Source organism: Procambarus clarkii, chromosome 6, assembly GCF_040958095.1.
Source record: "Procambarus clarkii isolate CNS0578487 chromosome 6, FALCON_Pclarkii_2.0, whole genome shotgun sequence".
NCBI lineage: Eukaryota > Metazoa > Arthropoda > Malacostraca > Decapoda > Cambaridae > Procambarus > Procambarus clarkii.
Window position 1 is genome coordinate 22,801,403 of NC_091155.1, and position 12,538 is coordinate 22,813,940.

A 12,538-nucleotide genomic window follows, 5' to 3' on the forward strand; every position below is an offset into this window, starting at 1 on the left:
GGCACCTGACCTCATGTTTTTTATCTGATAAAGCGCTAATGGGTATTATGTAGTCATTTTTCAGTACCCGAAATGCGTGTATAATATAGCCGATTGTATGTCCTTGTAGCGAGCGTGAGTATAATGAAGCCTTCTGTCCCATAACGAGTATGAGTATAACGTAGTCGTTCGTCCCCGTAGCGAGTGTGAGTATAATGTCTGTCCCCGTAGGAAGTGTGAGGATGTATAATGCGGCTGTCTGTCCCCGTAACGAGCGTGTGCGAATATAATGAAACCGTCTGTCCCCCGTAGCGAGCGTGGAGCATAATGGCGCCGTCTGTCTGTCTGTCTGTGTCTGTCTTTTACACTCCTCTCAGGTGACAATGAATATTTTTTTTTAGCCAACCCTGAAGAGCATTTCTTTGGATTACTCACAGGACAGACTGTTTGATCCTGTGTATTTCCTATTTCCTATTTGTGTCTACAGAATCGAGCTATTAGCTCTAGGATCCCGCCTTTCTAACATCTATTTTTCCTCTATTATATCTACTACATATATTTCTCTCTAACACGCGCGCACACACACATCCCCAGGAAGCAGCTATCTAAATCCCAGGTGCCTATTTACTGCTAGGTGAACAGGAGCATCAGAGTGAAAGAAACTGCCCATTTGTTTCCGCCTCCGCCGGGAATCGAATCCGGGCCATTTGGTCTACGACCCCCAAGCGCTGTCCACTGTCGCAAGGCCCCCTGCTGGAGAGAGCTGCAGGTTCTGAGGACGCTTCTGAACGAGCCACACTCAAAACATTTACTCTCATTTCAAGACTGTTGACGTAAGCAGCACAATGCAGTGGCTGGGTAGCTGAATGACAGAGCTATTTTAATCCACGTTTCAAGTTAGAAAGTAATGATATGAGGATACTTGTATCTCTCATTACTGATCCTTCATGTATGCTTATGTGCAGGCCGTCCTCTCTTCAAACAAATTTAAGCACCGCAATATTGATGTTTTTTATGCATCGTCCTAGATAGGTTAGATTGTTTGGAGTCGAACATTTCTGGCTAGGACAAACAGTTGCATTTTTCCAGTGGTAAATCGAGAGAAGAGGCTGCGCTGCCAGAAATACTAGACTTGTGACAATCGGTGCACGATCAGAACACGTGAAAATACAAAAACATCTGCATTATCTTGTATAAAAATCTATATGCGATAGCTGCACAAAAATTAACAATATACAATTAAGGAAACACTTAAGATCCGGCATTGGAGAACATTTTTGGTCGTTCAGCCCCAACAGGTTTCCCTAATGGCCAAACCACCATTTTTGCCAGTTTAGAAAGTCATTACAAAGTGGGACCTGCTTATTATGTAGCCTCTTCTCTTGTAAAGAGAAAGCAGCTTTGTGTGGTCATGAAAAGCCTATTCTCTTGAGATTTTAATATGGCAAAGTTTGTACGTGATTATATCGAATGAATTTCCGATTCCGATATTATTTATTTTATATTAAGCAGTTTTCATGGCAACATTAATTTATCATTTTATTATTTTTTCGTTATATACATTTTATTTAGCATATTTTAATAAAAAACCTTATTCATAAATAGTTATATATTTATGACTAAGTGTTGTTATGCTTTACTATTTTTTGCCAAATTTCTAAGTTCTGAGGATGAACCAAACATTTTTTTCTAATGTTTACATAAAACATAATGCGGGTTAATTATATTCAATGGTAGAAGAAATTTATTAGCCAATATGTTGAAAAGTTACAACTGAAAAACAGTTTACACACGCACCGTATTAGGCTTCGTTACCCGTGTGCTCGAGAAATTGGCTTTCAGACATAATGGGCTACAGAAATGTGTGTGTGGGGGGGGGGGGCGTGAGCCCATGTGTTCGTGCGTGTGTATTAGTATACTGTATAGTGTGACAGTGTCAGACCACGGAGGAAGAATAGAAACAGGAATTTCTTTAAGTACTTTCGTATATTAATACATCTTCAGAAACAGTTCCTTCCTTCCATTCCTTCTGAAAAATGTATTAATATACGAAAGCACTTAAGGAAATTTCATCACGTTAATTTTCGTGATTTACACACACTGTATAGTGTGTGTGTTGTATGTGTTGTGTATTTATTCCAGATTACCAAGGTTCTCTGCAGTCAAGCTGTAATCCGATTCATAACTGAACTTTACCAAGGCAATGTCGAGTGCGTTTTAATGAGAAACAGAACAAAGATTGTCACTGGTTGACAACAAAGCCGCTTCTGCCATGGACCTGGCTTGCCCAGCCAGGCAAGAAAATATCACCCAATATGGGGGAAGAAAAAAGGTACAATATAATTGTTCAACAAATAATAATTTTCAATGGAAAAACTATTGGCATTGTTACAAAAGTTGAATCCTAATATAATAGATTTAAATTTAAAAGCATTTATATTTTTATTGACAATAAACGCTCACTCTCGAAGGTTAGCAAGGAAGGTTGTGCCATTAACGCAAATTATAATCGTTAATGAGAACGATGGCATTGATGTTATTGAGCGAATGTCAATATCCAGTTTATAATAACTGCATGCCACCTTTACCTTTGGCCCAAAACACAACCCTCCTGCCGGACAGAAGTAGAGAAATAGAAAGTACGAAGATGTACATATCTTATATACATAACATTATGTTTCTAACTGCATACACAAAATTACGTTACGTCGTAAACAATTTGGAATATTGAATTTCAAAGAATCAGCTTCAAGACAAAAGATCAGGTTGTAGCCTATCGCCATTTTAGGATTCGTCCTATGTGAGAGTAACTCTTGCGACAGCCACGAGGAGACACCGTTGTCGAGCTTGGTCGACATCGATTATTGGATTCTAAATCACGAAGTCGTTTGCTTGTCGAAACATGCTTTTAGTTTCAAATTATTGCCATAGTTTTTTCTCGGGGCATTTCGACTCAGGATTGGCAATTTGAATATTGCTTTTTTGGTGATTTTTCAGTCGTTTGAATCGTTAGCGACGGAAATTATTGGCAGTGCGGGTACGACACTGTCACGTTTTATAGAAGCTCAGGGAGCGACATCGATTTTTTGTATTTTATTTTTCGGCCAATTTATCTAATCCTAACTACGAGCAACCAATTTTATATTCCGACACTTGTTTGTACCTTCGGTTGCTGGCTGTAATTCTCTTCAAACCATTAAAAACCATTGCCTCAAACTTTATTTTAACACATTTATTATACGCTTATATTTAATTTAATGTTTTTATTTAGCCTTCATTATAGTTTTAAATATTTTGCAATTTTCCATTTTAAAAATCTGCAGCACAAATTAGCGTCAGCACTTCGCAAATCTGTGATTTGCGAAGTGCTGAAAATCACCTTAAGTACAAAAATTAGCCTAGTCTACGTGAAATGAGATCTGTGGCAGCCATCGTGGTGTGCGGTCGTCAGGTGACCTCCAGATTCAAGCTGTGGGCTCTGTACAGGGAGGTGTTTACCACTGAGCCCGGTGTAATACGGTCGGGAACAGATTTACGGGCAAGTCTGACTACGCCATCGCAACTGTGGCCCTTTTTATGATGTGATCGAAGTGAAGCTCGTGGACTTAGCTGATGTGCAGATGGTGACGAGTGCCACGGTCTTGGTTAAATTTGGAAACACCGTAGCAATGGTTGTTTATGCCAGTTTGAAATTGAGTGCTTCCCTTACCTGGGGTGACTGGACGATGCAGGTCATAGATTGCAGCCAGCATGTGAGGTTTGTGTCTGTTCGCAACGTTCCCTTTGAGATGCCTGATGAAACATCGTAAATGTGCTAGGCGAAATGGCAAGGTTCTAGATGTTCGCTCGAACCGTTTCACGTCTGGGCGCTTCAAGGAACTTTTTTGCGTGGCTACAGGACTGTGAAGATTTTCCTCTCTAAAAATGTACTGTACGCTCTTCGGAAACGGTGCAGGGCTTCAGACTTAATGTGGTGTAAAATGATCAACCCCACACGTATTTCAAGTGTGCCCTCCCTGGCCATTTTTGAAGCTATATATTCGATGGCCACTGACGTTCAATTTATTCTAGGAAGGAGATAGACTTTTTAGACTTTCCCTGTCTGGCGGCGGTCGGGGACTTTGGTGGAGACACCTGTACTTGAAGGATTGGAATAGGCAGCATGTGGGACCGTGGTCCCAGGTGCTCACACTGAGAAATGTGACGTCGGCGATGCCTACATGACTGCAGGTGCTGACATGCTGAATGGGGCTGAAGTGGCCCGGGAGTTTGTTTTGGTTTTTGACGAGACCCGGTGGTTTGGTCGGTCCGATTAGTGAACTTGCTGATTTACCTGCCGATGCAATTAGTTATGTCCACCTGACTACTGTGGTGGTGTCTCTTGTGGCTGTGGAAGCCCCGATGACCATGGAGTTGAGCGCAAATGCTGGAGGATTGGAAGCGATGAGCTGTCTCCTGTTGAGAAATGTGTTGAGTGGTTGAGGCGGAGGTCCGTGTTCTGCCCTGTAACAGTGTATCAACGGAATGCTTTCCTCCTTAAGGGTGTGCTGGACGGAGGTAAGTTTGAGTCTGATGTTGAACCTCTGCTGGGTGGGGAGGAGTGTAATGGTGGGCATGCATCGCCTGTTCCAGGATGCCAGAGTGATGCATGTACTCTGCGAGGTTGGCGACGTGCCTCCTCGCTGTGATGAGTTTCTTACGGGTGCGGGGTGGTGGGGGTGTGGTGGTAAGGGAGCAGCGTGGCACCACTGACGTGCATTGAAAATGACGCTCTGAAATGATTCAGTGGAGGGGTCAGGGGCGAGGGCTCTGCTCCTTAGCAGCTTCTGGAGGGCGTGGTGGTGGGAGAATACGCCAAGGTTTTAAGACTTCGTATGTGACATGTGTTTGAGGTTGCTCCCATGTATGGCTTCAGGGTTGTGCAATGCCGTGTAATGGTGTTTACTGTTTCCGCGTGCTTTGTTCTTTTTTTAATTGAGAATGTACATTGTTCTGTTTGTAACGGGTGAAGTGTATATAAAGACCTCCGAGGATAGGGGGTACCTTGTGCTGACTTTTATTGTATTTTTAAATATTCTGTTGCTGCACTGCATTGGTGATGTGGAATGTCATATTACCTTATCTGTTTTATTCGTTCTGATTTCATTTTTTACAATTTTAAATGTGATGAAAAACTTACCTCTAAAATGAATCGAAGAGCATTAATTTAACAACATACGGCAAGACCAAAAGAAATAATGAATTATCTCATAATTAAAAATATTCGTTTCTACTTTTTTAAATTTATTCCCCAATAGAGCTAGGGCTAAAAGGAAAACGTAAGTGCTTATATAATGAAGAATACATCTCTTGTGTACATACACGGTGCCTTCATCACTAGCCATCAAGCACACTTACCTCTTAAAAACTGATTTAATCAAAATTTTACGTATCACAGAATTTGTGTAAAATTATTCCACTTTATATGAATTTACGTATTTAATAATTATTAAAAATAAATCCATTTCCATACTAGAACTTGAAAGAGACCCTTCGGGGGATCACAAGTTTCCAAAATCGTGCACTCATTTAGTGGCAAGTTAAGAAGACTTTTTAATTTACCTTTGTCACTAGAATCTCGTTAGAACAATTTATCAACAGAAAACTCATCTGGTGTGTTTCATCAAAATTAACAAGACTTAAATAGTTAAATATAAAAATCTATTAATACTAAAAATCACAGTTTCATGTCTGATATCTCCGCCAATAGACTAGGGCACTAGGCTGTGTTAGAAATGCGTGTTTAATCATTTTATGCCCATAATATATTCCGAGATGGCATAACAACATTATTAAATAACTGAATAATCAACCATCTGATCCATAAAGGCGTAAGAAAATTCCCAATAGCAATAATAATTAATTTATCACGTCCGTGTCGAGAGAATCTATTCTACAGGACTCCCCCCCCCTCAACATCGCTCTGGTTCAAATATCGTAACGCACTACTAGTGCGTTATTTTATTTGAATCATTACTTTCTTGATATTAATTCACTTCACAGTCCTAAAATTATATACTCTGACTAGTTCTTGGGCATAGGAATATTCCGCAGAATAACTATAGGTTACCCTTTGTGCAAACCTAGCAAACTCTCTGATATCAAGTTTGAATGAAGGGTTTTCAAGTTGCAACTGAACAAATCCCAGCCTGAGGTGCAGGATCAGCCGGGTTATATGCGAGTCTGAGATTCGCTACATGCAACCGACCGATAAGTTATCACAAGAAATCTAGTCCCATGCCGGGCTTGAATCGAAGAACTTGAAATTTACTACAGGTAAATTATATCTTTAAGTATAAAGATAAGTATAAGTATATACTTATATACATATATACAGGTAAGTATATCTTTAACCTACGTTAGTTTCATTGTAAAACTTGAAATTCGAGAAATAATTAAATATATACTTGATAAAGGACATCCATTACTTTGGTTGACCTTCGGTCTTTAAAAACAGAAATCTCACGTGGAATGAAGGGAAAGTGAGGGGGGGAATGGGAAATGAGTGGCGAGGCAGGAAGGGGGCGAACGGCGAGAGAGATAGGGGGTGAGTGGCGACAGAAAGACGGGGTGAGAAGCGATGCAAATGGAGACGAGGAAAATGTAGGAGGTAGAGGCGCGAGGAAAATGGGTGGGGGAAAAAGAGAGGCGAGTAGTACTGAAGGAAGAGGTAGAAAGACAAAGTACCAATGCTTCATCCAACTTGCACATGTGTTTTCTTTGTAATTATTCACTATTTTGTTTCTGATGACGAGAACAGATAACCTACAGCTGTGTAGAATAAATGCCAGACTCTTCATTCATTTTAATACGAGGGCGTGTGAAAAAACTAATGTTCAACTGTTTCCGCAAGTGTGTACAGCGAGGCTACACAGTGCAGAAACTTGGAATCATGCTGGTATTTTATTTTGTCTTCCACTGTAATCATTAATCATTAATGTATAGATCTTGTGAAATCAGAGGGAAATATTCACTCTAATTTAAAAAAAAAAACTGTTTCAAAATATTTAGTTTTAGTAAAAATACACATTCTTGTATAGAAAAAAACTATTGCATTACGACTTTTATTGCAGATTTCGTATCCAGCCAGACGTGAAATGACTGAGCATTGAGTCGTTTGAATGCCTTCATATTATCCAATACGTAATATTGGCTTCGGCATGTTCAATATACAATAAATTTCCACCAAAATGCTGACATTTTTACTTTACATTCTCTACTACTTTTGACTATATTGAAATTATTTTGGTAAATGTCGGATCAAGAAACGAAAATATGGAATTTTTTCTCTAATTGATTTTATACATGATAAATGACGACGTCTCGTTCCGTCTTGGACCAGTACTTTATTTTCTAATGTTTCAAATGGTTGAGTGTCTAATTACAGAAGGAATATAACGATATTCTAAGATACTATACGACACGTTTTACAGTTTAGTTAAAGGATAATCATTTTCATGTGTAATTCAATAATTACCTTTGTATTTATCTGTGTAGTTACCGGATGAGAGCTACGCTTGTGGTGTACCGTCTTCCAAGCATTCTTTGTCATATGATGCTTTGTGTGTAATTACCTAAGTATTAATAGGTGTGCGTGTGTGTGATTACCTAAGTATTAATAGGTGTGTGTGTATGATTACCTAAGTATTAATAGGTGTTTATAATTACCTAAGTGTTAATAGGTGTGTGTGCGTACTCACCTATTTGTGCTTGCGTGGGTTGAGCTTTGGCTCTTTGGTCCCGCCTCTCAACTGTCAATCAACTGGTGTACAAATTCCTGAGCCTACTGGGCTCTATCATATCTACATTTAAAACTGTGTATGGAGTCAGCCTCCACCACATCACTGTCTAATACATTCCATCCGTTAACTACTCTGACACTAAAAAAGTTCCTTCTAACGTCCCTGTGGCTCATGTGGGTACTCAGTTTCCACCTGTGTCCCCTTGTTCGCGTCCCACCAGTGTTGAATAGTTTATCCTTGTTTACCCGGTGTGTGTGTGTATGCGTGTGTGTGCCCGCGCGCGCCAAACGCCATGTGTAATCAATACGAAATATTAAATAAGGAAATGCGACGGAGTGGAAAATAATTATATCAATGGGAAACTTGTGATATCTGCTTCTAATTGATGGTTACTGACTTGAAAGCTAGAATCCTGACATTTAGAGGAAAATTAATGCAGCACAATTATTGGAGGAAGAACTCATAAGTAGGACAATGAGTTCGTGCATGAACGAGATGTTAATGAACGATTGTGAACACATGGACCAGTAAGTTAATGTGTGAAATTGACTGCGTTTACCTTCCAACAATGACTGCAACCAAGAACTGGAGCACGATAGTCATAATTTAATGTTTGCTCCTCACTACGACTGAGTCAAGAGTGGTTATTATTGTTGTCTTTATTTACAAAACTAGTATACAATTTTGCCCAATCAGAGTAATTCATTTGAGTCTTACTGCAGTGAGGATGCTGCTCGTATTAACTGCCTCACAGGGCAGAGAATCATATATAAGAAAATAGGTTTAAATTGTACATTTCGGCATATATTTCATGAGGTTACTCTCTACTGCATCAATATTAGACATGGTTTAATTTGCTAATTTGTACATATGACTTTCTGTTCTTCACCGTCACATAGAACAGGGATAGATTCATAAAAGATTCGGCTAAAAAAATTATAAATCTTTTTCTGCTTTCCATTCCCTTCTTTCTTCTTTTCTCTTGCTTTTCTACTTTTCCCCTTTACATTCTTTAATATGAACACGCAAATTTAGGATAAATTATGATGTCTTCCAATATACGAGATACAGTGAAATAGTTAAAATTAATTAAACAATAGGCCAGGAGGTCTGAAATCTTTTACAGTTTCACATTTATGTAGTGTTCAAGTGAATGTTTTAACAGTTTGTCAGAGTTTACAGGTTGACTATCGTGACAGTGACTGCATCAGTAAGTGATAAATGTGCCTATAACCAAGGTGAATTACGTAAAGTGACTTCAGAACAACATTTTAATTTATATATACTGTACAGCAAAAAAAAAGGCCTTCAATTAAGCCATTTATTTAAATTTTTAATGACTTGTTAATTTTTTTCGTTGCATGTTTTATTGGAGTCTAATTATCATTATAATTATATAACAGTGATTATAGATGTTTCCTTTGATACTCGTATTTACGATTCCTAGTCAGGGAAACTGCACACTGTTAATTAACGGACGTGGAGGGCTTGGACAACTCCGTCTCTGTGTTGATATACGACGAACATATTTTCATGTTTATGCCAAACATGTTTCTTATAATGACTTCAAAGTCTGGTGAATTTTTTAGACCAATGGGGTTATCTACCAAACTCTAATGTGAGATTAACATTTAATTTACATATACGCAAATTTCTATAATTTATATATATATGCATATACGCAAATTTATATAATTTATATATATGCAAATTTATATAATTTAAATACAGTATATGCAAATTTATATAATTTAAATACAGTATATGCAAATTTATATAATTTATATATATGCAAATTTATATAATTTATATATATGCAAATTTATATAATTTAAATATTTTTATGTACGTAAATATAAAATTATCTTTACCAGATAAAATATTGATATACTGTAGTTGCGAAATAGGATAAAGAGAGCGAGAGAAAACAGAAAAACTCGCACAATTTCATCCAGAGTTTTGATCATCTTCGAAAACACCGCAAATTTGTAAAATGTAATATTAGACATTTTCAAAACAGTGTATATTTGAGATAATCGGTAGGAGTCATGCGAAGGCTTCGAACCTATGCTCTGGGTACTCCCAAGCGCACACCTTAGATCACTACCCCACGACATGGTCAAACGCAATGCAACCTACCAATTTTCTCACCGATATATAACAATAATGTGACTCCTTTGTGCATGAGGTCTACTTCCCCGCGTTTAGTATGGATTTCCTTTCTGAAATATAGGGCCTTGTAAACCGTTTTCGGTCGGGTTCATTGTCTTGATAAAATAGCCATTCAAAATGGTCTAATCTTGCAACTTAATTACAAATGATATGTGTATAGTGAAAACTAATCCAACTTCCAAAATCTAGCATAGCTCTTAAAACAACATAACGACCAAAATTGGTTTAACATTTCAGTCCAGAATATTCCTGTTATGGACTTGGCTTAGACTTAACTATAACATTATTTAGAATAGCCTGCAAAATTTTGCATACATAATTTGCATAGACGTGACCACACTTTTACAATGCTAACCAGCATATATACATTTTCTTCTGTCCTCCATGGACAGGGTGAGAGATTTGTCAAACATACAGTTCAGGGATTTATTGAACAATCAACCACTGAAGGTGCACAACTGAAAGGGCGGCGTATGACAAGTTTCCCAATGCGTTTAAAAACAGACGTGTAACATTAGTTTTCGGTGAAAAATAAACGCTGGCGACGTCAAATTCAAATCTAACAGGCCTAGCCATAACACCTCAACTAGCCTAGTCATACCACTAACCATACCTAAGAACAACATAGGAGAAACATCTTGCTGTAGGAATTTGCTCAACCATGTGTGTGGTTGTACTAACAATGAGCAAAAGTCAGTCGTTATTAGTATAAGAGCTTTCTTGTGTGCAAGATCCAGACTCGTCGTTATTATAAGAGCAACTATGCACTACAACTATTGCTATAACCGCTCTGCATAGTGGCAGCATCAAACACCAGGAATTGCTGAGCCATACGGACAATATAATGCCTCACATCAGTGAGGCATTATTGACCATCAGTGGCGAGGCAGTGTGTCAATTGCTGTCCAGTTCGCTAGTTAAAACCTAACATGCTCGAGGCAAAAATCACATTTCAAACATTTTTTTTTATGTACCTGATAATGAGACGTTGATTAAAGTGCCACAGTATTTACAAGTGGTGAATATTACTTACCTAGAGCTGCGGAGACGACAACATGAAGGCGGGAGTTTGGCTCACATGTTTCCTCTCTCCTCTCACAGCCTCTGGCGGCACACACACTCATCCTCGCTCACGTGTTTGTCAATGCCGTTAGCGTAGCACTTTATACAACCATTACTCTTCATTCTGTACCGTATTAAAGTGTCTCACTTGAGCACAAGACCAAACCGTGAGGACACAGTGGTCACTGGGGCGGCGCCCCGCCGGTGTCTGCTCGCGGGTCACAGTCAACACCTCAACTACTCACCAGTTGACACCTTCCATTATTCGAACATTTATTTATCAACGTAGCTAAACAAATTGATGCTTTAATGTATTTTTTGTCAACGTTGCTGCGATTTTTTTTGTTCGCACATCTGATATTAACTAGTGGTAAGCGTGTAAAATAAAACGGTTAATTAATACCCATTTTTATGGCTTGACAACACTGGCACCAATATTTACCACTGGCGGGAGATTGAGGCGGGAAGTGTACTCCCGCCCCCCCCCCTCATGTATACTTTAGTCCCGCACTGTTCGGTGCTAAAGTACTCTTGCTGGTTGGTCAATTGGAAGCAAGTGTGATTTTAATAACCCCTCTAGAGGTAGATAATAGGTCTTAAGCCTAACACAAAACTAGTGTGTTTTGAGCAGTTAGATGGTAGAACTTTGTACTATTCACTTTGTAGAATTGGAAAAATGAAGCTAACAAACAAACTTAGATATTCCTAGGACTAATATAGCACACACATGTACTATATTAGGCCTCAGATAACGTGTATTAGACCTATGAATGTTAGGTTAGGTTAGTTTATTTTGTCTGCAACAAAAGTAGAAAATAGTTTTCCAGTTTGTCCAACTCAATAGTTCCGATTTCTACTTTCTAATTTCATTGTATGAAATTAGAAAGTAGAAATGAAGACCGATGTATATATACAATGGTCCTCATCGTTACTATAAGTATTACCAAAACAGTAGGGTGGGCTGTCTAATACTGATAAATCAGTTAAAAAATAGCCTGTGATAAGCTATTGAAGATATTATGGAAATAAGTGTTAATTAACGCTACCTTGAGGTTACCTTGAGGTGATTCCGGGGCTCAGCGACCCCGCGGCCCGGTCGTCGACCAGGCCTCCTGGTTGCTGGACTGGTCAACCAGGCTGTTGGACGCGGCTGCTCGCAGCCTGACGTATGAGTCAGCCTGGTTGATCAGGTATCCTTTGGAGATGTTTGTCAAGTTCTCTCTTGAACACTGTGAGGGGTCGGCCAGTTATGCCCCTTATGTGTAGCGAAAGCGTGTTGAACAGTCTCGGGCCTCTGATGTTGATAGAGTTCTCTCTCAGAGTACCTGTTGCGCCTCTGCTCTTCAACGGGGGTATTCTGCACATCCTGCCATGTCTTCTGGTCTCATGTGACGTTATTTCTGTGTGCAGGTTTGGGACCAGCCCCTCTAATATTTTCCATGTGTAAATTTTTATGTATCTCTCCCGCCTGCGCTCAAGGGAGTACAGATTTAGGCTCTTTAGTCGGTCCCAATAGTTTAGAGGTTTTACTGAGTGGATTCTAG

General features: G+C 39.0%; 1 protein-coding gene across 1 annotated transcript in view; it reads right to left on the minus strand.

The window, feature by feature from the left end:
- Positions 1-11,202, minus strand: part of LOC123754009 (alkaline phosphatase) — an 818,565-nt gene extending 807,363 nt beyond the window's left edge. Inside the window, exon 1 of the mRNA XM_069306635.1 lies at positions 10,966-11,202. Within this exon, the coding sequence (XP_069162736.1) occupies positions 10,966-11,056 (91 nt within the window). The 5' untranslated portion in view covers positions 11,057-11,202. The remainder of the gene's footprint in view (positions 1-10,965) is intronic.
- Positions 11,203-12,538: the final 1,336 nt, after the last annotated feature.